This window comes from Protopterus annectens, chromosome 5.part1, assembly GCF_019279795.1.
Source record: "Protopterus annectens isolate FY-2018-M chromosome 5.part1, PAN1.0, whole genome shotgun sequence".
Lineage (NCBI taxonomy): Eukaryota > Metazoa > Chordata > Ceratodontiformes > Protopteridae > Protopterus > Protopterus annectens.
In genome coordinates this window covers 644719236-644744990 of record NC_056736.1, presented here as the reverse complement: position 1 = coordinate 644744990, position 25755 = coordinate 644719236, and the positions used below count along the sequence as shown (strand labels likewise).

The following is a 25755-nucleotide window of genomic DNA, read 5'->3' as shown; positions in this document are numbered from 1 at the left end:
AGGGGCTGGACAACATGGGTCAAGTTAATTTGGAACAGGAACTACTGCATCTGAGTTCTCCCATTCAGCTTTAGAAGCAAATTTAAGATACCCACCAAAGGACCATGGCCCTATGGGGTAAAAGGATGATGTCCCAGTTACAGCCCAAGCAAGTACTGTTTAATTAGCAGCACAGGTATCAGAGGGACTGGGCTGGTGAAGATGAACTTGATCAGCTGAAGCCAGCTTGCTCATCCTCTGGGAAGGGAGGCTGTTACTCTTGTGGCATTAGTGACACTTAGTAGTGAGTGAGGGTAATGTCAGGTTGCAGTAGCCATGGTGGCCCATACTGCTTCAGGCCGTGATTTTCCACCTAAGTTGTGAACAGGCGGTGTGTACAGGAGCATGCACACCCCCTCCCCCAACCAGGCAGCTATAGATAGTCTACAGGCAGTCTAGGGGTAGGTCAATTTGATCAACTGACTACATTCTCATTATCCGACTGTTGCCACTAGGTGAGTGGATGGGCTGACAGGACTTCCTGGGTAGGAACAAATGGGAGATTTGGGATCTTGTCTAACACAGGGATGCCCATCTCCTGCTCTAGTGGAATGAATAGACCAAATGAATGCAGGTAGTGAAGTCTTCAAACAGTGTCCCTCGGCAGTGGGACAAAAAGTGATACATACCATAGGCAGAACTATCCAAGGAGGAATGTGATGTTAAACAGGCTTCCTGTAATCTGCACTTGGAAAAAGGAATAGTGTTAAAGGGTCACACTCTCCTTTGCTGCATTAACTGCTTCCATTCCTAAATTCTGGGTCTTCGTTGCAATGGCAGGAGAGTCAACCCCTTCATCAATGCCTGCAATCAAAAACTGATTAAAAAAAATGTCTACTGAAGAGTAGTCCTAGGCCTTGTGGATGAAGGTTCAGAGTCACAAAAGCATACACCTCCCACAAGGCAGTAACTGTGGAGCCCCACCAAGGGAGCTGTGAGTTGCCAGAGTTAGAGCACTCTACCTAGCAGCAGTACCACGCTGCAACAGCATCCTTGATTTCCTTCTCAGCCTTAGATGTGGATCAGGATGAGCCTGTGGGAGGCTAAAGGTCAGTCTAATAGAGCTGCTGAACGAGGACAGGAGTTGGTGGCAGCTAACAGTTGGTGCAGGGAGGTATAAAAAATGTGGATATCTTTTGGGAATCTGCCTCCTACACAATTTTTGCCTACTAAAATGGTTCACTGAAGCTTAACAGGAAGAAAATAATTAAAAAGCCACCAAACAACCCCCATGGTGTAATACGGCAGAGAATGAAAATATCAGCCTAAAAGACAAAACCTATCTGCAGACAATATACTGCTGGGTAGAAACACTTTGTGAATTATCAGGCTCTGTTCTTAGGCCTAGAAAGAACTGAAGCTCATGCCAGGACCACCCATTATATGTAAAAGTGCTAGATGGCAGCGATCCAGTGGTGCAGAGGCACATACATTTTATATATAAAATTTATATATATATATATATATATATATATATATATATATATATATATATACACACACACACACACATACATACATACATATATATATATATATGTATAAGTACATGTTGAATACATACATGCACAAACACATATGTATGAATATGTTTAATCATGTATATGTTTATAAGTGGGTGTAGTGCAGTACAAACAAACACAATGTTGGTGTCTGGTCGAAATGTACATGGGACTGACAATTCCTGTGTAGGGGGATAACTCCCTTTCCATGGGGTTTGTGCAGTCTTGGAGCTAATATATAAAATTAGCAGGTGTGTGTGGGGTACCCCCTATAAAAAAAATGACTGCTATTGGCTTAGCTTGTTCCAGAGTAATTCATGAAGCATGCACACTACGTGACGTTCTATATTTTTACATCACTGCTCTGCATGTCAACATTGTGCTTGTTCGACATACTGCACTACATCTATATTTGTGATTGTTCGACATACTGCACTAAATCTATATTTGTGTGTGCGTATCTCTCTCTCTTACATATGCACATACAAATATGCATACACACACAAGCACGTGCAAAACAAGGAATACATTCCCTTCTTGTGCACAGACAGCAACAGCACAGTAAAAAAAAAAACAAAGACCTGCAGTACAGACTGATGAAATACCAGTTGTATTCGAGCAAGGAGCACTTCAAGCAGCAGAGACTAGTTTTGCCCAAAGGCTCCCAAGTGTGTCAGAATAAAAGAGGTTCATTAACCTATCTGTGCTGGAGGGCTTTTCTGGGTTTGTTTGTTTGTGTCTTTCAGCTTTTCCCGGTTAGGGGTCGCCACAGCGGAACTCCGGTCCGCTAATGATTGGTAGTAGATTTTTACATACTGGCTTGCCAGGCCTAACGCACAACCTTCTTTTCTGGGTAATATATAGAAAATACTTTATATACATTGAATACATCACTTAATCTTGGCTAAAACAGCTCCAAATGTTTTTCTTTTTTCAAAAATCTTTATTTTGTATTACCAATTTTTAACAATAACAAAGGCAACTGCCTAACAGATTGGGATACTGTAAGAATACAAATACAGTGTGAAGTAGCGACAACAACATATGCACAAAATATGAACTACATACAAAAAATGCTATATATACAGTAAAATGCCAGAAGCCCAAAAAGATGAGATTAAGACATATTTGAGAAAAGACAAAAACAAGGAATAAGACTAAAAAGGAGTATCAGTTTTATGAGAAATCCAATAAATATTATAAAAAGTAAGAAATAAGAAAAAACATTGGATTATAACTCTGGATTAGTATTTAGAAGTGTTGATGCATTAAAACAATTAGATTATAAGAATTTATATTAGGGATTTATGTTATGAGGATACAATCAGTTTATTCCAGTAACTGATATAACAGGAATGTGTTTAGAGGGGCTGGTTATGAATACTTTGTGTGTTAAAATATACTTAATAGCAGTAATTGTTTAAAACCATCCCATGTAATTTTCCATCTATCAATTTTGCGTAATGAATAGCTTAATCAGTGAAAACAGTGAGATTAAAATATGAACGCCTTGTTGTGTTAATCTATTCAGGGGGACATGCAATAATGCAAAATTACCAAGATAATGTAGATTTCTTATAACCCATTTTATTCTAGTTTACCTTTTAGGGAACACCATAATTTATATGAAGATTTACAACTCCATAAAATGTGTAATAAATCAGCTCTTTGGAATTTACAAAAGGAACACTCTGGTGATAAACTGGGGTAAAATTTATTAAGACTGGAGTCAGATAAGCATTATTAATTATCATGAGCTGTGTATAGAGGGGTTTTTTTAAAGGTAAAAATTTAGAAGTTTAATATGAATTTGACAGAATTTTCGTTGAGATGAAGATTTCCAGAGTTGACTGCATAGTTATATTATAATCATTAATATTAGATTCATTTAGAAATACTGAAGTTAATTATCTTATTTGTCTCAATATGACAGTATAGCTTTTGGGAATATTTAAGGTTTTTCTTAAGTCGCCATTTGAAAGGTTTCAAAGTCCATGACAGACTTATCTTTGAGAAAAAGATAGAAAGGTTTAGAATTCTATTATTAAGCTTTAAGCTAGGATTTAAATGAAGTGGTTGCAATAACAAATTATTTTTTTAAATCAATCAAATCTATTAGACATTGAAATGCCTTTAGCCTACGTGTTAGGAAATTATGTAGTTAAAGATTTTTGAAATTTTCTTTTTTTAATAAAAGGTACAGATTTTGGGTTGCAAACAGACTTGTATACAGAGTTGTTACCATATTTTAACCCAAGCAGGAGTCCATAAAGTCAATTTAGGATTGTATTCTGATATCTGAATTAGTGTCTAGAATTTACTATGTCGTAATATAATTTAAAATCAGGAAGACTCAATCCACCAAGGCTTTTAGGATAAATTAGCTTTTTGTATCTAACCCTAATCTAATTTTGGAGACCATAAGAGTTTAGTATGGATATTTTGAGAAAAAATGTTGACTGATTGTTAGACTGACTGAATTAAAATTAAATAATAACTTGGGTAATATATTCACTTTGATGATAGCCACTTTAGAAAGCAAAGGAAAATTTAGTTTATTCTGATTTATAACATGTTCAATAATTGCCCATATTTTTTAAAATGGACTCCAAATGTTAAAAAATAAACAAAAGCCAATAAACTTGCCTGTTTTACAGCTTTGTATTCCATTTGCAGCTTTAGTGGCGCATGAAGTCCTTGAATATTTCTTAAAGAAGCAAAAGTCATTCTGTCTTGATTAAGTTGAAACTACAACAAAAATGCACACAAAAAAATGAGGACAATGCACAATATTAACTTACACACTACACATTTCTGTTGTGGTTGTTAAAATATGAAGCATTCACATACAGTACGATGCAGCTTCCTGCCACCTGGTAGCCAATGTCACAAGATAATACTGACAATATTGTCTGCATGTTGTCACCATCACACAGCAATACTAGCTAAGGAAAAACAGGCCATTAGATCAAAAATGAAGGATATTCTTACACTCCTACTTCTTTATAAAAATCTGCTCTGTGGAAACAAGTTTTCATTATGCTTTGGAAGAAATTCTGATACAAGTGAATTCTTTCATTAGCCGAATGTGCTTTTACACATTTTCTGGCTTGTTCAACTGTTTATATGCATTACCTTTTTAGTACAGAGAGTTTTGTTTTATTTACTGGGGCTGGAGGTATTTCTGTATTCATTGATTTTAAGATAAATGCTGAATGATTAATGTTGTGCAATGCATGTCACAGTGGTTGACTGTCCCAAAAAACATGCGCTTCACATTTATTTCTCTGTTTACCATGAAGTTCTGACTGGGTTTTATCCCATTTTCAGAGGAGGCCCGGGGGAAAGCTACACATATTAGGCAAGTTTAAAGACAAAAAAGACATTTTTTGAAATATACTGAGTTTACATGAAAACACAATTATGTAAACACATTAAGAACTCGTTATATAAAATGCTTCAGCTTATTAATTTAAGGAAATACTTTTTTTCACCATGATATATTTGGGTACAGAGAAATTACACAGAGAGACAGTGTATGTATTATGTCAAGTGCTTATCAGTTGAGAGAAGGATAGCAAAGGCAGCAATGAATTTAGCAGGAAGTAGAACTTAAAAGAGGACAAGTAGTGATACGAAACATTAGGTAGGTAGATTGAGTTACAGAGCTTGTACAGACCTGAAGTAGAGAAAATAAAGACAGTGGTACTTAAATGGGATATGGAAGTTTTGTAGGAGAAGAAGCAGGTACACAGTAGGGTAGTGTAAATGACAGTTGTGGGAGAATATACAGTGAGATTTCTTAATGACAGAAATATAAATTTACCTGCGTATGATTAGGGTGCAGAAAGGTTAAATAAATACAGAGCAGCTTTGAAGGTGGAGTTTAGGTTGAGTATGATGTTGGGGGTTATTCTGGGGTAGTGCATATGCACAACTAGTTATTTAGCAGATGCCTCTTTAGTTTTCTTTGAAGCCATGCTTGTGGTAGATTAACCTCTGTAGTTTTGTACCAATGTTTCTGATGGTTAAAAAAAAAAAAAAAAAAAAAGGCAGCAGACACTAGGTCAAACAGTATATGGAGATAAAAACGGTCTTACTAAGCTTAATTTAAGTTAGAAGACTTGTACACAGGTATTTTTTTCTAGGGTCTGTAACACAAGTGTACTTTTTTTAGACCTTCCATCTAGGATAAGATTTTAAAGTTAGCAACAGGTTGCTGGGTGCTTAAGTAATATGTTTTCCTAATGCTTATTTGCAGGATATGCTATTATTGTTAAAGTAAATATTGGGTGGAAACAAAGTTATACCAATTTAGTTTTAGTGGAAGGGGCTAGAACCCGTTAGCAGTGTGCACACTGTAGGATAGCTAGATATATAAAAGCCATGCAGCTCTTAGGAACAAACTTTTAATATAATAGTAAGCACTTTCATTCGGCAAAATCCGACTGTCTTCAGACACAAAAGACTTTATCACATGATCTTCTATATAAAAATTAGACAATTAAAACAATTGTGTAATTCACATCTCATAAAATAGTTAATTAGGTTCATAGGTTTATACTAGGCTATCTGCCCTAAGGCATTTATAAGCCTAGCCCAAATTATTGTGGCTTACGCCACCCCTTATATGAAAAAATACTGTGCCCATTAGTTTGTTGTGCCTCTGTCCAGCAGTGACCCAGAGATGATTCCCGGGGTAAACCTACGATCTCCCATCCACAGGTCTAGACTTCTCTTGAACAGAGTCAGCGAGGTGCTCTGCCTCACATGGACCGGGATTTTATTCCACAGCATAGGGAGTCTCTGAGTGATAAATCTATCCCTCCAGCACGTCCTATTTATATCCGTGCTAAGGTTTAAGTCGCTTGCTCTAGTGGTTTTGGTGGATTTGGATTTTTTGAGGTGGAGCATGTCCATTAATTCCGGGTTGGACATGGCCTTGTATGTCAGGCACATGTCACCTCTGAGCAGACGGTATGCGACTGAATAGAGCTGGAGTTTCTTCAATCTGGCAGCATATGACAGATTTTGGAGTCCCTTTATCCTTTTGGTGAGGAACTTTTGGGGCCTCTCCAATTGCTGCAGATGTCGGGTGAGATACATCCCGAATGGGGCATTGTACTCGATCATTGGTCTGATAAGTGAAGAGTACAGGGGAACAATGACCTCACTAGATCTAGATGTGAATCCCTTCATGATCAGGTGGGCAATGTAGAAGGTCTTTCTAACCACTTTAGCAATGTGAGTGTCAAAGAAAGGCCACTGTCAACCTGGGTCCCCAGGTCCCTGATAACCTCTTCTGTGCTTAGTGGATTGCCACCTATATGGTAGCTTGGGGTTACCTTGTTTTTCCCGAAGGGTATGACTATACATTTTTTGGCGTTTAACTTCAGGCCATGGCTCTGGCACCAGCTATCTGTTTCTGTGAGTCCCTTCTGAAGGATATCAGTGTCCGATGCACTTTCCACTATGGCCCAGTTTGCAGTCATCTGCAAACTTTGTCAGCCAAAGTCCTCCCATGTTGGCCTGTACTTCTGAGAAGTAGATGCCAAACAATAGGGGGCCAAGGACCGAGCCCTGTGGGACACCACTTGTGACCGGCTTGGAGTCTGACACAGCGCCAGCAACTCTAACCCTGTGGGTTCTGTCCTTAAGCCAGTTTGCAACCCATCTTGTGACATATGGGTTTACATTTAAGCTGGTAAGTTTTTCTACAATACCGAGTGGGGTATTGTGTCGAAAGCCTTGCAAGGTCAAGGTAGGCTGTATGGACTGCCTTTCCTCCTCAATGGCCTTGGTGACTATTTCAAGAAGTCGACCAAGTTCAAAAGGCATGATCTTCCCTTGACAAAGCCAAACTGGGTCGGGTCCAATGTCTGCAAGTCCCCTATATCTTTGTTTATGAGCTCCATTATGATCCTCTCCATAGCTTTGCAGACTAGACTTGTTAAGCTTATGGGGGTAATTACCAGGGTCCGTGAGGCGCCACCTTTGTGGAGTGGGACCACAGTTGCCGTCGCCACTCCTTGGGCACGTATCCTGTGGTAAGGCTGAGATTAAACAGCTGCCTTATGTGCGGGTTTAATTCCTCATTTAGCTCGTGTAGCACACAGCCGGGGACACCATCCGGTCCCATTGATGCTGTGTTTTAGCTTTAGAGAGCAGCTTTCACCTGCGCATTTGAGATGTCCGGGAGGCTACACTCGGCTGGGATAGTTATCTCTCCTTTAGGGGAGAGGGGTGAAGTTTGCACTGAACCTGTCTGCCAGTATGTTGGCAATGTCTGTGGGTTCAGTGATTTTGTATCATTTTGGACTAATTCTGAGCATATCTGTGAGTTTCCACCCAGGTTCCTAACATAGCTGAAAAAGGCCTTATGATTGTCCTTTGAATCCATGGCAATTTTTCTCTCAAAATTGGCCTTAGTTGATTTTATGAGTGCTCGTAATTTTTTACTAATAATGATCAGGGGTGACTTCCCTTTTATGGATTTTGTTCTATCATGTAATAGCTTTCTCCTCTTATTGTAAAGTTTGTTAATGGCTGGGGTCCACCAGACTGGACGTTTGCCCTTTGTGGAAAGAGTCTTGGTTTTATTTGGGATTGCCTGATCCATGCAGTCCTGGAGGTGTTCATAGAAGGCATTTGTAAGGGCTTCCGCAGCTTGGGTTGTGGTTTCCTATTAATTAATTACATTTTCCAATACCAGCAGCCTCCCAACCCAACCTAACAACCATAAACAAAAAGAAAACCCCATTTTCAACACATTTCATCTGTTAAAAACTTTCATTTTTAAAACACTAGACATAGAGATAAAGAATAGTTGTGTAAAATCTTATCATAACCATAGATGTCCTTCTCTTCCATGTTGCAGTATTCTTGGTGTGGGATTTCCTGCTCTTAGGCGACCCGTACGTCGGCTCCTATACAAAAGCTTCAGCTTGGCTGTTGCAGCTGCGTGGAAGATCACACGTAGGGCCATAAACCAGGGACTCTATGTGCAACGTCTGCACGCACAATCCTCAGAACTTGAAGCTAAGCAGATAAAGTAGATGGCACAACAGGATAGGCTGCCAAAGTTGACCTGTATAATGCCCTGAGTCTCTTCTGTAATGGAGAGAGGCATCAGGGAGCAGTTAGACTGGTAGGGTCTGTGAGGGGGAATGGTGGGTGGGAAGGAATACTGCAACATGGAAGAGAAGGACATCTATGGTTATGGTACGATTTTACACAACTATTCTATGTCCTTCTATTCCTATGTTGCAGTATTCTTGGTGTGGAAGAGTACCACAGCTTAGTTTGATGTAAGGGTGGCGGATGCAGAAGATGATTCCAGAAAGCCTTGTAGGATTGCCCTGGCAAATCCTGCGCGTGCTTTGGAAATTTAGTCCAGTTTGTAATGTTTGGTGAAAGTGTGTATAGTGGACCATGTAGCTGCTTCCATAATGGAAGCTGTGTCCATGCCTTTTTGGAAGGCCTTGAAGTGGTCACTGCTCTTGTGGAGTGTGCCTTAACCCCAACTGGAAGGGTTTTTCCGTGGTGTGAGTAGCAGAAAACGATTGCCTTTCTAATCCATAATGCAATGGTCTGTTTGGTGACTGCCTTGCCCAATGCCCTGGGGTGGAAAGATACAAAGAATGGTTTGGATTTCCTAATGTCTTTAGTCTTGTCCAGGTAAAATCTCAGTTGCCTGTGGACATCTAGGGAGTGAAGTATCCTCTCTCCTTGGTTAGTGGGAGAGGGGAAAAAACTGGGTAGGTGAATGGATTGGTTTAGAGATAAGTCACTTACTACCTTAGGCATGAAGGAAGGGTTAGTTCTCAGAGTGACCCTGTCCCTATGAAAAATGGTGTAAGGTGAGCATGCCATTAAAGCTTCTAGCTCGAAAACCCTTCTGGCAGAGGTAATAGCCACTAACAGTACTATTTTCCAAGTACAAAAATGTAGAGAAGCTGTATTAGCCGGTTCGAAAGGGGGCTGGGTGAGTTTTTCCAGGATAAAGTTCATGCCCCATGGAGGAGGGATAGGCTTCTTAGGTGGTCTGATGTGTAAGATGCCTTTAAGGAAGAGTTTCACATGTAGCCTGGCTAACAAGGGAGGATCTAGAGGCAAGCAGGCTGATAATGCGGAGAGGTGCACTTTCACTGATGAATAGGAAAGTCTATTCGACACATATATGAGAGGACTATGGGGGGGTGTCAGCCTCATAAGGGTCCCTTTCCTGTCCCAGCCACCACTGAGTAAATCTTTTCCATTTAGCAAGGTATGATTTTCTAGTAGTGGGTTCCTGGCCTCCCTCAGGACTGAAAGCACTCCTCTGAATAGTGGTGTCTGAATGGGTTAGTGATTTATCACCCACAGAGTCAGGGATAGCATTTGCAAGTGTGGGTGTAGGAGAGTTCCTTTGTCTTGTGCCAGAAGGTCCACCTTGTGGGGTAACTTGCAGTGATTGCCCTTGGCTAAATTGTACAGAATGGGGAACCAGTGCTGCTTTGGCCAGTAGGGAGTCACTAGCAAGATTTTTGGTTTGTCCTTCCCGATTTTCAGAAGGACTTTCTGAATCAGAGAGAAGGGGAGGGAGGCGTACAGGAACTTTTCCTCCCAGCTGAAACTGTAGGCGTCTACTCTCCATGCTTGGGGGGGGGGGTAAGTCTTTGTGCAGGAGGTCTGCAGTTGCCTGTTCTGGGGGGAGGCAAACAGGTCTACTTGTGGAGTGCCCCACCAGTGGACTATGTCTAGAAAGACTGTCCTGTCCAGCATCCATTCATGTTGTGGAGAGATGTTCTGCTCAGGAGGTCTGCTTGCTTGCTGTCCTGCGAAGGGATGTAGCTGGCTTGCAGGGATATGTTGTGCTGGGATGCTAGGTCCCAAATTATTAGGACTAGCCTGTACAATTGGTATGCCTTGGTACCTCCCTGTTTGTTGATGTACCACATTACAGTGGTATTGTCGGTCACTATCAGAAGAGGACCTGGTAGCAGTAGGGGTAGGAAGGTCTGAAGAGCTAAAAGAACTGCTATCATCTCCTTTACATTGATGTGTTTCGTATTCATGGGAGGTTGCCACTGGGCTTGGACTCTGTAAAGAGTGCAAGGTGGCTCCCCAACCTGAATATGAGGCATTTGTATGCAATATTTGTGTGGGGTGAGGGGGTTGTAGTGGAAGGCCCGGGTTTAGTTGTACTTGTTTGATCCACCAAACGATTTCCTTCTTTAAACAGGGAAGAAGGGGGATAACTTGTTCCAAGTGATTCTGGTATTGTGACCAGACATTTTTGAGGTGCCATTGCAGTTTTCGCATATGCATTCTGGCCAATGGTAGCATGGGAGATGGTTCTGCCATCAATCCCAGGAGAAGAAGGAAATGCCTTGCAGTGACTGCCTGGGAGAACAAGACTTCCTGGAAGTGGGAAGTTAGAGATAGAACCTTGTCCTGTGGGAGAAAGGCTTTTGTTCTGTCTGTATTGAGTCTGCAACATAGGAATTATCTTGTCCTTGTCCGAGTTCAGGGAGGACTTCTTGAGGTTTGGGGTGAACCCTAGGCTTTGTAGAAGGGACATAGTAAAATGTAGATTTCTTAAGAGGGAATCTTCTGACTGTGCCAGGATTAGGATGTCGTCCAGATATAGGTAAATCTGGATTCCTTGGGTCCTGCACAAGGCAATGGCTAGGGCTAGGCACTTTGTAAACACTCTTAGGGCAGTAGATAAGCCAAAGGGCAAGGCCGTAAATTGGAAGTGTGAGGATGTTCCAGAGAAATGCAGGAAACGTCTGTCTGAGGTCCTGACAGGTATGTGCAGGTAGGCATCTTTTAGGTCCAAGGTGACCGCGAAAGCATTTGAGGTTATGAGGGGCAAGAGAGTGGGAAGTGACGGCATTTTGAAGGATGGTACCTGCAGGTAAAGGTTTACGAAGGAGAGATCCAAAATGGGTCTCCAGGGGCCGTCCTTTCGAGGGACCAGGAACAGATGGGAGTAGAATCCCTTTCCTTCTTGCCCTGTGGGAACGCGGTCTATTGTGCCTTGTTGTTGCAGGTCTGACAGAATTTGTGGAAGGAGATGGCATTGTTTTTTGGGGGGAAATGGAATGCCTATCCAGGGAGGGATTTGTTTCCCGGATAGGAAGTATCCTTTCTGAATAATGGTTAATACCCATTGGTCTGTGGTGATTTTCTGCCAGAAGGGGAAACAGAGGGTAAGGCGAGCTGAGAGGGGCATATGAGCAAGGCAGTCACTCATTATTGGGACCTCCCCTGTCTGTCTAGGTTGAGGAGGTGGGCCAGTGGGCCTGGATGAGGAATGTCTTCTAGTTCCTCTTCTGGGTCTGGAGGAGGAGGCAGCAGAATGCGGGTTACGCCTAACAAAGGTAGTCTTAGCGGGTAGTTCCTATAAAATTTGGGTATAGGGGATACCAAGAGATGTTTAATGTCCTGTAACTCTGCTTTTTTCTTGCAGATTCTTAAACAGGTCTGCAGATTGCTTTCCAAAGAGGAAGTTGTGATCCAAGGGAGCATCCAAGATTTTGGACTTGAAGTCCTCTGGCAGATTTTGTAGTCTAAGCCAAGAATATTTCCTAAGGACAGATGCTGATGCTGCAGTGCGAGCAGAGGCTTCTGCAGCATTGTAGCTGCATCTTAGCCACTTGCAGTGCTAAGGATAATTTGAAGGAGATATCCATTTTAATGGGACTGTCAGGAATAGAAGTCAACACAGAGGTGGCTTGGGATACTAAGTCCAGGGCATACTTGGTCATGTGCGTTTGATAGTTAATGGCTCTGAAGGCCAATGTGGAGGAAGTGTACACCTTCTTGCCTATCCTATCCATGGATTTGCTAACTTTATCCGTGGGAAATGGGAGGCAGAAAGTAGCAACATAGACCGTTTATCAGGTGCAGTGGCAATCATTGCTGGGTCTGCTAAAGGCGGAATTTTTGTTCCTCTGGCACCTTGTAGAAGTGGTCTGGGTGCTTAGGTGCAGGGGGCTGAGAGTCAGGGGTTCTAGAAGCTGCAGTGAATGCATCCAAGTATGCAGGAAGAACAGGGGGAACAGATGAAGGAGAGGGGGACTCCACTTGCAGCAGTTCAAAGCATCTTTTTTGGGTTTCTGTCATCTGGGAAGTACCCCATTTGAAGTAGTCTTTCATTTTGGTAATGGTTTCACCAAATGTAATGTCTTCAGGAGGAGAATCCCCTTCCACAAAATCCTCATCAGGAGAGTAATATTCCTTGGGAGAAGCAATCTGGGATGCATAAGAGATGGGATTCATCCGGGGAAGAGTAGGTAGGTTCATGTTCTTCTTCCTCAGGGAGGGGGGGCCATACGAATAGAAGAAGCAGAGGTAGGCCTAGGGCTTAACAGAGACAATGTAGTTGTGGGTGAGGACGAAGGCCTAAGGGCCATAAAGGCCTGCATAAGAGAGGATGTGAAGGCCTCCCAGTCTGAAGGGGTTTCAGAAGCAGGTGAAAAATGTTTAGTTTTCTGCTTCTTTTTAGTTGGAGTCTGTCTAGAGCTGGGTATGGCAGCGGCTATATCCGAGGTCTGGATCCCAGCCGAAGGAACCCCCAAATTTGGTTCCCCTGGTGTCTGAGAAAGCTCCGTGGATGTGCCGGACATCGGCTATGCAGCAGCCTCCGTGAGGGAGGTCGATGGAGGCGACTGATCCACTGAACGCTCAACACCTATACCGGTAGTTGGCGGGGCGTCCAGGTGCGAAGCGGCAGGCGATGAAGGCCTAGGCATCTTGGCCTTCTTAAGCGGAGATTCTTGGACGGCCTCCGAAGCAGGATCCATCCTGAGAGCCAGTCATTTGAGGTTCTGGTTTTCTAAGTAAAGGTTTAGAGCTGCCAAACGGCTACGTAAGGTCTTGGGCACAAAAGATTTACAAATAGGGCAGGCGTTATGGTCGTGTTATGGTCGTGTTCCTGGCCTAAGCAGAAAACGCATTTGTCATGGGCGTCCTTATGGGGAATCTGGCGCCCACATTGGCACTTTCCCTTTTTACTTGACATCGGCTGAAAGCTACAACAACCAAGCCTAAGCAATGCGAAAGATCGGAAAAATATTAGAAATGGAAAAAACCCAATGGGTTACTTATCTATAGTCAATCCGAAGTCTGGAGAGTGATTGTATGATGCGAAGTTGTCTGCGGCGAAAAGTTCTGAGGATTGTGCATGCGGATGTCACTCATAGGGTACCTGGTTTATAGCCCTACGTGTGACACTCCACGCAGCTGCAACAGCCAAGCTGATGCTTTTGTATAGGAGCCAACGTACGGGTCGCCTGAGGGAAGGAAATTCCACACCAAGAATACTGCAACATAGGAATAGAAGGAAATCATCATTTATACCAAGTGGTACAGAGGCATTAAGAAAAGTTTGTCACCAATATTCCCTATTTTCTAATGAAACATTCCAAGGACCTCCCCCTGGGATTCACCTTTACATGTTCTAATATAACAAAGCCAAAGGAATGGTCATTAAACTGCTCAACATGTCTAAATAAAGCATTAGAGTTTTCTTTTCAGTGATGTCGTACGTGTGTTCATATATCCACTGCTTAATTTTACGTTCCGTTTTTCCTACATAATAGGCAGAACGACTCAAAACACTTTGCAGCATATACCACACCTTGCCCAGGAATACTAATACATCTATCCCCTAACATTATGATCAGATTCTATTATACACCTACACTGGTTACACATACCACACTTTTTCATTTTACCTTTTAATCTGGTCTTATTAAAAGTTAGTGTATCACACCAATCCTTATTTAAGGACAAGGACCCAAAATACGACTCGCCTCCTTATCTCATGAAATGATTTCCCAGTTTTTTTTGTATAGTTCTTAGAATCCTTTTACTATCATTGGTAAAAGTGGTGACAAAAGCATTGGAATCAATTCTTCCACTGTCATCAAAAGTACGTATATCTGAGCCAACAGTTGTACCACTCCCAGCCTGAAGTGGGCAACTAGTTCCAATATCTGAAAATTCATTAATAAACAGCCGACCCTAGTCGATCCAAGAATTGGCTCAACAGGGGAGTATAAAAAAAAAAGAAGTTATGTCTTAATATAACGTACCATCTGTGTTGTTGATCTTCATCCATTCATCATTAATGGGTTATCGGTTCCATCCTCGGAACAGAGTTGGCCTTATGCCAAGCTCGCGCCAGCAAAAAAACTCTCAAGCTAAGCTTTTACCCATAGTACCCAGCTTGCTGTTACCTCAGATTGAATTTGCCCGTAATTAGTAAAGCAGAGGCAGTCTCGGAGCAAGAACCCTAATTCAGGAGTTGGACCCAAAGTATCCCCCAGAAGCCTCTAGGAGGGGGAAGGAGGGTGGGACATGATAAATGGATGAAGATCAACAGCACAAATGGAACATTATGGTAAGACAGAACTTCTTTATCTGATGTTGTTAATCTTCATTCCATTCATCACTGCCCGGACAGAGTCCCCAGCTACCTTGTGTCGCTTGGGCGGTCCTTATGGAAGAATATTCCTGAGCACCACTGAGCCAAAAGAAGCTCTTCCTCGGGAGACTAGATCCAATTTGTAATGAGTGATAAAGGTATGAGGAGTAGCCCATGTAGCTGCTGCACAGATGTCCATGGAAGCTCTAGAGTGGAATGCTACAGAAGCTGCCACTGATCTGGTGGAGTGAGTTTTGACTTTCTGTGGTGTAGATTTTTTCTCGTGATGATAAATGAAATTTACAGAGTCTCTAAGCCATTTAGATAGGGTCACCTTAGAAAATGACTTTCCCATTTTAGGACCAGAGAAGGATATAAATAACTGGTCTGATCTGCGGATTGTTTTTGTCCTAAGTAAAATCTCCGCTGTCGTCAAGTAAATGTAATCAATATTCTCCTTTGTTTGAAAATTTGGGAAAGAAGAATGGTAGGTCAATAGTCTGATTAATAGAGAACTCAGAAATTACTTTGGGAAGGAAGGAAGGATTGGTCCGGAGTGATACTCTGTCCTTATGGAAAATCAAATAAGGACGCTTCATACAAAGAGCATGGAGCTCGGAAATGCATCTGGCCGATGTAATGGCCACCAGAAAGAGAGATTTCCAAGACAGAAACTTGATGTCACAAGTGGCTGCAGGCTCAAAGGGAGGCCGTGTTAAAGATTTTAAGACTAGTGTGAGACTCCATGGTTCTATGGGCTGCTTAATTGGAGGTCCGGAGTGACAGACTCCTTTCAAAAAGGTTTTGCTTTGGCAATGTGAAATTTAGGAGTCCCCAAAACCATTATGAAAGTTTGAAATGGCAGTTAAATGAACTTGTATAGTTGATGCTGTGGCACCCTCTTCAAAGAAGTTTGATAAGTACTGTAGTATGGCAGAGACTGGTGCTGAGTATGGATCTAGTTTTCTCTGTCTAGACCAAATTGAAAATCTTTTACATTTGTCAACATAAAGTTTCCTGATGGACGGTTTATGCAAAGCCAGGATATGGTCACGTACTGGAGAAGAGAGATTACAATGCCTGGCAATCATTGGAAGTTGAGAAGCCAAGCTGTAAACTTGAGACTGGTCAAGTTCAGGTGGGTCAACCCCTGGGGGTGAGAAATCAGATATGGAGTTGGATCCAGGATTCACGGTCGGCAAAGTAGGTGAGGCAGGAGAAAGGGGAACCATACCTGTTGAGGCCAACAAGGTGCTATGAGGATCACTTTGCTTTTCAACCGAAGAGCTTTCTTCACAAATTGAGGAATGAGAGGGATGGGGGGGGGGTAAACATATAGAAGTCCCGTGAGCCAATCGTGGATTAGAGCGTCCCTCAAGGGACTCTTCTGCGGGGGAATTAGGGCAAAGTAGTTGCTGCATTTGACTTGGACGGGGAGGCGAATAGGTCACAGCAAGGCTGGCCCCAATGGCTGAATATCTTTGCTGCTATGTTAGAGTTGAGGGACCACTCGTGAGGCAGTAGAAAGCATCTGCTCAACTTGTCTGCAATCACACTGGAATTCCCCGGATACATGCTGCTATCAGAAAGCGGATGGAAGCTATCGCCCATTGCCAAACTCTTATGGCCTCTCAACATAGGGGGTAGGACTTGGCTCCTCCTTGTTTGTTGACATACTACTGACGTGCTCTGATTGGATAGCAATTGTTCCCGAAGGAAGGGCAGACTGGAATGCTTGCAATGCCAAAAGCACTGCCCTCAGTTCTAGAATGTTTATATGCAGATTGGCCTCTTTATCAGACCATGTGCCTTGGACGGTCATTCCCTGAAAATGCCCATCAGGGAAGCGTCCATGGTCATAGTGGCGCTGGGCTGAGAGGGGTGGAAGGGTCGGCTCCACAGTTCTGTCTCTGACTTCATCCACCAAGTTAGGTCTTGCTTGCATCAATTCGCTACTCAAATCTATAAAGACAAAGGATGATGGTTTGAATACCACTGAGTTAATAAAAGCCAATGTAGGAGTCTCATGTGAAGCCTTGCAAAGGAGACTATTGATATTGATGCTGACATTGAACCTAACAGCTGCAGGACCTCTCGAGCTGAAACCATGTCGTGGCAGAGTATCACTCAGAGCTGGATCCTTAGTCTTTGTAGCCTGTAATCTGGGAGAGAGATTAAGCAAGAACGGGTAGTGAAAATGGGTCTACTTTACATGGTCGACATTTCAGAAAGTTGACTTTCATATGGCCAAGACCATATAATCGACTTTCAGAATGCCAACCGTGTAAAATAAACATAAAAACACAACAAACACTTACCTTAAACTGTTAGCAGGGGGGATTCACCACCCTGTGCCCCCCCCCCCCCGTAACTTTAATATACCAACTCAGAGATCACACTACAGTGTGGAAGTGGGAAATTTTTCCATTCCGTACTGTGCGGAGATAGCGGTTCCCCATGGTTGGCTTTTCAAAAGTTGATTATATGGTCTCTGCTTTATGAAAAGTCAATCATGTGAAGGGGATCCATTGAAAATCACCCCTATAAATTCAGACTCCAAATCCAGCTCCAGAGAAGTGACAAGTGGAGTACCTCAGGGTTCAGTCCTGGGACCATTCTTGATTGGCATCTATTTCTCAGAAGTACAGGCCAACACTAAGGGACTCTGGCTAACAAAGTTTGCAGTTGACTGCAAACTGGGAGCTATTACTGAATCCCCAAATGATGTGGATATTCTACAAAAGTGCCTTACAGGAACAGATTCTTGGTGCCAGAGCCATGGGTTCAAGCTCAATGCCAAGAAATGTATACTTATTCCCTCTGGGAAAAAAAGTATCCGTGATTACCACATAGTGGCAGTACACTAAACACCGAAAGTGTGATAAGAAACTTAGTGGCACAGGTGGACAGTGGTCTCACCTTCGATAACCACATCGCCACAACAGTCAGGAAATCCTTCTATGTGGCACACCTCATCACCAAGGGCTTTTCATCCAGAAAAAAGGAGGTCACTGTCCCACTGTACTCATCCCTCACTAGACCCATTATAGAATACTATAATTCTATATATTGGTATGTACTTCTCAAGACATCTGCAACAACTGGAAAGGCCGCAGAAATACCTCACTAAAAGAATCACAGGCCTAAAGCAGATGCCCTATGCTGACCGTCTAAAAAAAACTCCAGCTAAACTCTTGTCGCATATCATCTACTCAGAGGTGATCTCTGCTCAACATACAAGGCCATGTCAAACCCAGAGCTGTTGGACATGCTACACTTAAAGAAATCCCAATCCCTCAGAGCCACATGCTCCAGGGACCTAAACCTTGTCATCACAATGAACAAAACATGCTGGAGGGATAGGTTCCTGACCCAGAGACTCCCCAGACTCTGGAACAGGCTGCCCATGCATGTCAAGCTGAGTGCCTTTTTGGCCCTCTTCAAAAGGAGCCTTGACGATTAGATGGGAGATAAGAAATTCACCCCGGGGATCACGTCAGCCACCCTGCTAGACAGGAGTCCAGGGAAGTAAATATTGTGAGAAGAAATAGCCAGGGAATTGTTATGGCTAGGCTTGTATAGGCCCCTAGGGCCAATAGCCTAGTACCAATCTATGAACCAAAGATTGGGTTGGAGTCTGATTGGATTTCTCCCAGTTTATAAAGATTCCCAGAAAATTTGCCAAAGAGAGGGTGTAATACAAAGCGGTTACCAGTAGGTGCTTGGTGGGGGCCGTAAGAAGCCAATCGTCTAAATATGGAAACACCCAGAATCCTTGTAGTCTCAAGTGAGCTGTTACTACTGCCATGCATTTGGTGAACACTCTGGGGGCTGTAGAGAGTCTTAAGGGCAGAGCATGGAATTAGTAATGACTGGCTCCCAGCCGGAAGCGAAGAAACCTTCTGGAGTGTTTGTCCATTTTGATGTGGTAATACGCATCCTGAAGGTCTATCTAGTACATCCAATCACCTTCCTCCAGAAAAAGGAGGATGGACTGAACCGTGACCATACAGAATTTTGTCTGGGTGACAAACCTATTTAAACTGCTGAGGTCCAAAATTGGTCTCCAGTCCCCAGTCTTTTTTGGCACCAAAAAGAATCTGAAGTAGAATCCAGATCTGATCTGGTGGAACTTTTTGGTTGACTCTTTTTTTGATGCAGCTTTTCTGTCTGTAGAGCTGCTTCTTCCCTTAGATTGGGTGGAATGTCAGGAATTTGTTTTGGTGGCTTTGAGTAGGAATCGAATGGAATTTGGTAACCTCTGGTTATTATCTTCTGCACCCAAGAATCGGTGGCAATTAATAGCCAGGCACTGAGGTGCAGAGAAAGAGGTCCCCCGACTGCTTCTAGAGGAAAGTAATTAGGCCACTCTTCAGGAGCGTAGGTAGGGTTATCCAGAGAATAAGTCTCTGGAACCCTAATTACATGGACTCCCTCTGCCTCTGTAGTAGCGTCTTTTAGAAGAGTTGCCCCCTCTGCCTCTGTGGGTGAACTCGCCATGTGTATCACGAAAGGACCCAGAGACTTTTTATGCCACAATTTTCCACTTCTCTGGTTCCTGGAGAAGGAACGCTGAGGATCGGAAAAAACGTACACCAACAGCAGACAGGGTCTTGCTGTCCTGTTCACAGCTGGCTAGCATGCCCTTCACTTTAGAGCCAAAAAGGGAAGACGCTTCCACTGGAGCATTAAGGAAGGAAGACTTAAAAGGATCCGCGAAGCCACAAAGGCACATCCAAGCGGGACGTCTTATAACTACACCTGAACCCGCAGCACTTGCCACCCCTTCAGTTACATGTGAAATTAACCTTATGGACAAATTAGATATTGATTCCAGGGTTGCTAGCTGCTAGGCCACCTGGTCATTTACCTCGTCAGACACCTGTCCTGATAAGAGTACCATAGAGTTCTGAGATTAGGTCTCTCTGGAGTCTGGTGAAATGCGCCAGGTAGTTCAAGGAACGAATTACAATGGTCAATGAAGCAAAAACTTGCTTACCCAATCTGTCCACTGCTCAGGACTCTCTGTTAAGAGGGTGAATAATGTAGATCTCCTCAGCGAGCTCTTTCTTTGTGGCCGCCGCCACCACCATCGCATCTACTGGTAAACCTCTGGACCAATGGGGTTTTCTTCAGTGGGAGAGAGAATCTTATCTGGCCTCCATGGGATTGCCTCAACAGAGTCAGGGTTCCTAAAAGGCGCACTGCACCACAAGCTGAACTAGCTCGCCTGCAGGCGGGGTCACCCAAGAGGTAGATGGTCGAGCACGAAAAGCCTGCAGGAACACTGATTCCTCGGAGGACGGGTTTTTGGGCTTCCAATCACCCCTCTGTTTCAAGATCTCAAGGATGTCTCCAAAGGAAACATCTTCAGGGGGTAATCGTGGGGACCCTTCATCGTAATCTGTATGTTCTGTAAGGGATTCCTCACGGGAGTCTACGTGCTTCCTCTTGCATGAATTCTTCCTTGGAACTTCCTCAGCGGGAGCTGCTGAGGAGGACCCAGAGGAAAGGGCACTCTGCAATAGGGTCTCCTGGGGCTCTCATACTCGATGTCCCGAGATGGTGGCCTGTGACAGCTGCAGCTCAGGGGGAGGGCATGGTTGGGGTTCCAATGCCACAGGCTTGCCTATGGAGGCAAGGGCCCTCTCCACAACTTGGAATGCAGGGCCGCCCAAAGAGGAGTGGGAGCCCGGAACCGAGAGACAACCCTGGAACCGGGGTCACACCCCACTCCGTTAAGTCTGCTCCCAAGAATGGAGCCTCAAGAGGGATCAGTACCAACAGGGCTCCTGGCACTGTGGACAGCACCGTAGACAGGGTCGAAACCAAATTCGGCACCGAGGAGCTTGTAGTCCAATCCTGGGTCTGTGGAAGACCTGGTTCCGAAGGAGCAGAAGGCCAAAGGGTCAGCTCCGGGGCCAAAGTGAGATCCACTATTGGCACCGAAGCTGTGGGTGCAGAGAGAGGTGTTGGTGTCATGGGCTTCGAAACCTGCAAGGAGGTCAAAGGAGAAGAGTAAGATGAGAGTCCGTGCAGCAATATTTCCAAGTCCAAGAAGGGACTGGGTTTTTGAATCTGCAGGAATCCCCCTGGCTGTCAGCAGCTGGTCCACAACACACACCACATCTAGTTCAGAGAGGCTCCTGGTGGATCTCGTGGATATTCCCGATGTGGACGCTGGTCACTAAGAAAGGATCCACTGACGGTGAATATTAGGTCTGTGCTTGAGTGTCTAATGGCACCACTGTCTCCAGCTTTGAGACAATCAAGGGAGGAGTGTCCACCTGAGTGAGTGGAACCGTTGGAAGGCTCGGTGCAGAGATCGGTGTAGAGGTCAAAATCTGTAATTTAGGCATAGACCGTGATGCAGACTGTGTCGAAGGAGGCGCCGACGATACTGAAGTAGACGGTACCAAAATCAGTGCCTTAACAGATGGTTTCTGGTCCGGAATGGAAAGTTTCACCAGTTTAGGTTTAGGCTGTCTCTTCTTCTCACCGGTATCAAGACTTTCCAATAAGCAATATATCAAAAAATGTAAGACTTAGCTGACAGCTGGCTTGAACTTTTAGTTATGTACTTACCATAACTTCGGATGTATGGGATCCATCTCGCCTACATTCATAACAGATGGGTTCGGAGCCGATCCATCGGCTCCGACTCGGCAACTAATACACTAGCACAAAGTCTCTCATTGGCTGGGCTACTCCCTATCCCAGGATGCACTACACCTGCTTCCCCAGATCTTGTTTGTTCGCTTTCATACATCCATACAAACACAGAAAAACTAGTAGTCACTATAACCAACTAAAGTTCTTCAAGAAAGATCACCAAAAAAAAAGGGACTACAGCTCCTCTAAATCCGAATGGAAGGGGGAAGGAGGGTGGGTACTTATAAATGTAGGCGAGATGGATCCCATACATCTGAAGTTATGGTAAGTACATAACTAAAAGATGTAATGGGATCCTATCTCGCCTACATTCATAACAGATGGGACAGCGTCCCTAGCACCTAAATCCCGGGTGGCTCATTGGAAAACACTCCTGAGAACTGTGGAACCAAAGGAAGCCCTGCCTCGAGAAACCACATCCAATTTGTAATGAGAAATGAAAGTGTGCGGAGAATTCCAGGTTGCCGCAGCACAAATATCATCTATTGATAACTTGGAGTGAAAAGCTACAGAAGTAGCCATTGCCCTGGTAGAATGAGCCTTGACTGGAAAGGGAAGCTCTTTGTTAGCCTGTGAATAAATAAAAATGATACAATCTTTAATCCATTTAGATATGGAGGTTTTTGTTACTGGTTGACCCAATTTGTTCATTGCAAAGGAAACAAACAATTGATTTGATTTCCGCGTGTGAGCGGTTCTATTCAAGTAAAAACGCAGTTGTCTATGTACGTCCAATTGATGCAAGGTATATTCTGCGTTATTAGAGAATTCTGGGAAAAAAACAGGGAGTGCTATAGTTTGTTGAATACAGAAAGAGGAGGCCACCTTTGGTATACAGGAAGGGTTTAATTTCAATGAAACTCTATGCTTGTGAAAAATCAAATAGGGAGGATCAGAACAAAGAGCTTGAAGTTCTGAAACTCGCCTGGCAGAAGTTATGGCCACTAAAAAGGCCGTTTTCCAAGACAGAAATTTTAAATCACAGGTAGCAGCTGGTTCGAAAGGACGGGCAGTTAGGGCAGCAAGAACCATATTCAAGTCCCAAGGGGGGACAGGATGAGATAATGGAGGCCTAAGGAGCCACGCCCCTTTAAGGAAAGCCTTACAAAGTTTGTGAGACATCAATGAAGGTTCAAATGAGGCATGAAAATTAGAGATCGCCGCTAGCTGAACCTTAATGGTAGAAACTGAAGAGCCCAACTGAAAAAGGGAGGCCAGAAAATTCAGAACCTCCGATACTGGTGCAGTGAGAGGGTCTATACCCCGTTCCTGAGCCCAGAAGGGAAATCTTTTCCATTTGCTGGAATAAAGTTTGATAGTGGAAGGTTTATGAGAAGAAGACAATATGTGGACCACGTCCGGAGAAAGAGCATTGTCTCGGACTAAGGATGGAAGTGGAGTAACCATGCTGCCAACTTCAAGGACCTGAGAGACGGGTGAAGCCGTCCTGACTGATGAGTCAGCAGGTCTGGCACCGCATCCAGGAACCATGGACCTTCTATCGCATGCCTCTGTAGGAAAGGGAACCAAACTTGACGAGGCCAGTGCGGGGCAATCAAAATCATCTCGCTCTCCAGGTAAATAGCCTTCTGTATCACCCTCGGTAGGAGGGGAAACGGAGGGAAGGCGTAGAGAAGACCGGGGGGCCAAATGTGGGTCAGAGCGTCCCTGGGAATCTGTCCCTGAGAAGGGAACAGCGTGAAGAACTCTCTGCATTTCGCATTGTGAGGGCTGGCAAACAGGTCGCAGCAAGGGAGACCCCATCTGTCGAAGATTTTCGCAGTTACTCCCTGGTTGAGGGACCACTCGTGGGGTAAAAGAATGGTCCTGCTTAATCTGTCCGCAATCACATTGGATTTCCCCGGTATGTGCGTTGCCATTAGAAAGCGGTTGGTAGCTACCGCCCAGTGCCAAAGTCTCATGGCTTCTCTGCACAGAACACCTTGTTTGTTTATGTACCACACCACCGACATGTTGTCGGATAGGATAGCAATCGGGCCTTGTGGGAGAGCGTGATGGAGAGCTTGGAGTACCAATAGTACCGCTCTCATCTCCAGGACATTGATATGCAAATGCATTTCCTGGATCTGCCATGTGCCTTGGACCGACCTGTCCAGGTAATGACCCCCCCACCCTACCTGGGAGGCGTCCGTAGTCACAGTGGCAACGGGATGTTGAGGTATAAAGGGTCGCCCCTGGTCGAGATTGGATTGGAGAAGCCACCAACGCAGATCTCAACGGCAACTTTCCGTGATCATGATTAAATGGTTCAAGGGAAGTTCCTGATAAGACCATTGAACCGACAGTAGCCATTGTAAAATTCGCATGTGAAGTCTGGCCAAGGGAACTAAAAGTATGGTTGACGCCATCGAACCCAACAGTTGTAGAATCTGATGGGCCGGGGCTCTTAGTAAGGGAAGACAGGATTTGACTTGATCTTGTAGGACCTGAATTCTTGCTGCCGGTAAAAAGGCGCGCATTCTTTTTGTGTCTAAGTCTGCGCCTATAAAAGTAATACGCTGAGATGGCTGTAGTACAGATTTTTGCAAATTGAACATAATCCCTTAGAAACGGCCCAAGGTGAACGTGGCGCTGAGCGCCTGGAATAGTAGATGCTCGGAGGTGGCAGTAAGGAGCCAGTCGTCTAGATATGGAAACACTTGGAATCCCAGACTTCTCAGGTGAGCAGTTACCACTGCCAGACACTTGGTGAACACCCTGGGGGCTGTGGTGAGACCAAAGGGCAGTGCTCGGAATTGGAAATGACTGACTCCGAGGCGGAAGCGCAAGTGTCTCCTGGACTCTTGAGCTATCGGAATGTGATAGTAAGCGTCCTGGAGATCTATGGAGCACATCCATGCATCTTTTTCCAGCAAAGGAAGAATAGATTGAAGAGTGACCATTCGGAATTTGGACTTTTTTACAAAACGATTCAATGAACTGAGGTCCAAAATGGGCCTGAAGTCCCCTGTCTTTTTTGGTACCACAAATAATCTTGAGTAAGTTCCTAAGCCGATCTGGTCGATGGGGACAGGCTGGATGGCTCCTTTTTCTAGCAGCTTTGAAACCTCTAATGCTGCCTGATCCCGCTGACTGGGTGGTACGTCCGGGATTTCCCTGAAAGAAGGGGGGGGTTTGTTGAAGGGGATGTTGTATCCTCCGGTAATAATGCGAAGCACCCACTGATCGCTTGTTATGGATTCCCAAGCTTGTGGGTGCGCCGCAAATCGACCCCTGACTGGCTCCGGAGATGCACAGTCGGGCAACAACTCAGGGACGCTGGTTGTATGAAGAACCACGAAAGGAATCGCGGTCTCCAGAGTTACGGGGGCCTCTGCCACCTCTGGGGCGGCGTCTTCCAGAATTTCCCCCTCCCCTGCCTCTGGAGGGGGAATCACTGGGTGGAGTAGGGAAAGACTTCTGAGATTTTCTAAACCACATTTTCCCTCCTCTCTGAGCCTTGGGGTAAGGCCTAGAAGGAGCGGAAAATCGGGCCCCAACGGCAGTCAAAGTCTTGCCCTCCTGCTCGCACCGAGTTAGTGTGTCCTTCACCATGGGTCCAAACAAAGATGACCCATCAAAGGCGTCGGCGAAGGAAGACTTGAAGGCCTCCAAGCGAACACAAGCGTAACCAGGCGTGTCTCCTGAGGGCAACGCCTGTTCCTGCTCTACTCGCCTTCGCCGCATAGGAAATGAGCCTCATGGACGAGTTAACAATAGAAAAGAGGGTAGTCATCTGGGCACCAACAGTCGGGGCCAGCGCCTCAGGTAGATTACCAACAAGGGAGTCATTTAGCTCTTTGAGGAGATCCCTTTGGAGCCTCGTAAAATGACATAAGTAGTTCAGCGACCGTAAGGTAAAGGCCGCTGAAGACAGGGCACGCTTCCTGCACCTATCCATGCTCCTGGAATCCTTATTAGGAGGATGAACAGACGTTGAAGCCTCTGCCACGTCCTGCTGTGTGGCAGAAGCCACCACCAAAGCATCTACAGGCACACCCTTTGTGAGAAATTCCTTCTGGGGGGGGGCTGACAAAAACTTATTGGGCCTCGCAGGCACCGGTTCCACAGAATCATGGTGTTCCCACGCCCTTCGAGAAACCAAATCAAGGAGTTCATCAAGGC

General features: G+C 44.4%; 1 protein-coding gene across 1 annotated transcript in view; it reads right to left on the bottom strand.

The window, feature by feature from the left end:
* LOC122803579 (proteasome maturation protein) overlaps positions 1-25755 on the bottom strand; it is a 234670-nt gene that overhangs the window by 87102 nt on the left and 121813 nt on the right. Inside the window, exon 4 of the mRNA XM_044073265.1 lies at positions 4188-4289. Within this exon, the coding sequence (XP_043929200.1) occupies positions 4188-4289 (102 nt within the window). The remainder of the gene's footprint in view (positions 1-4187; positions 4290-25755) is intronic.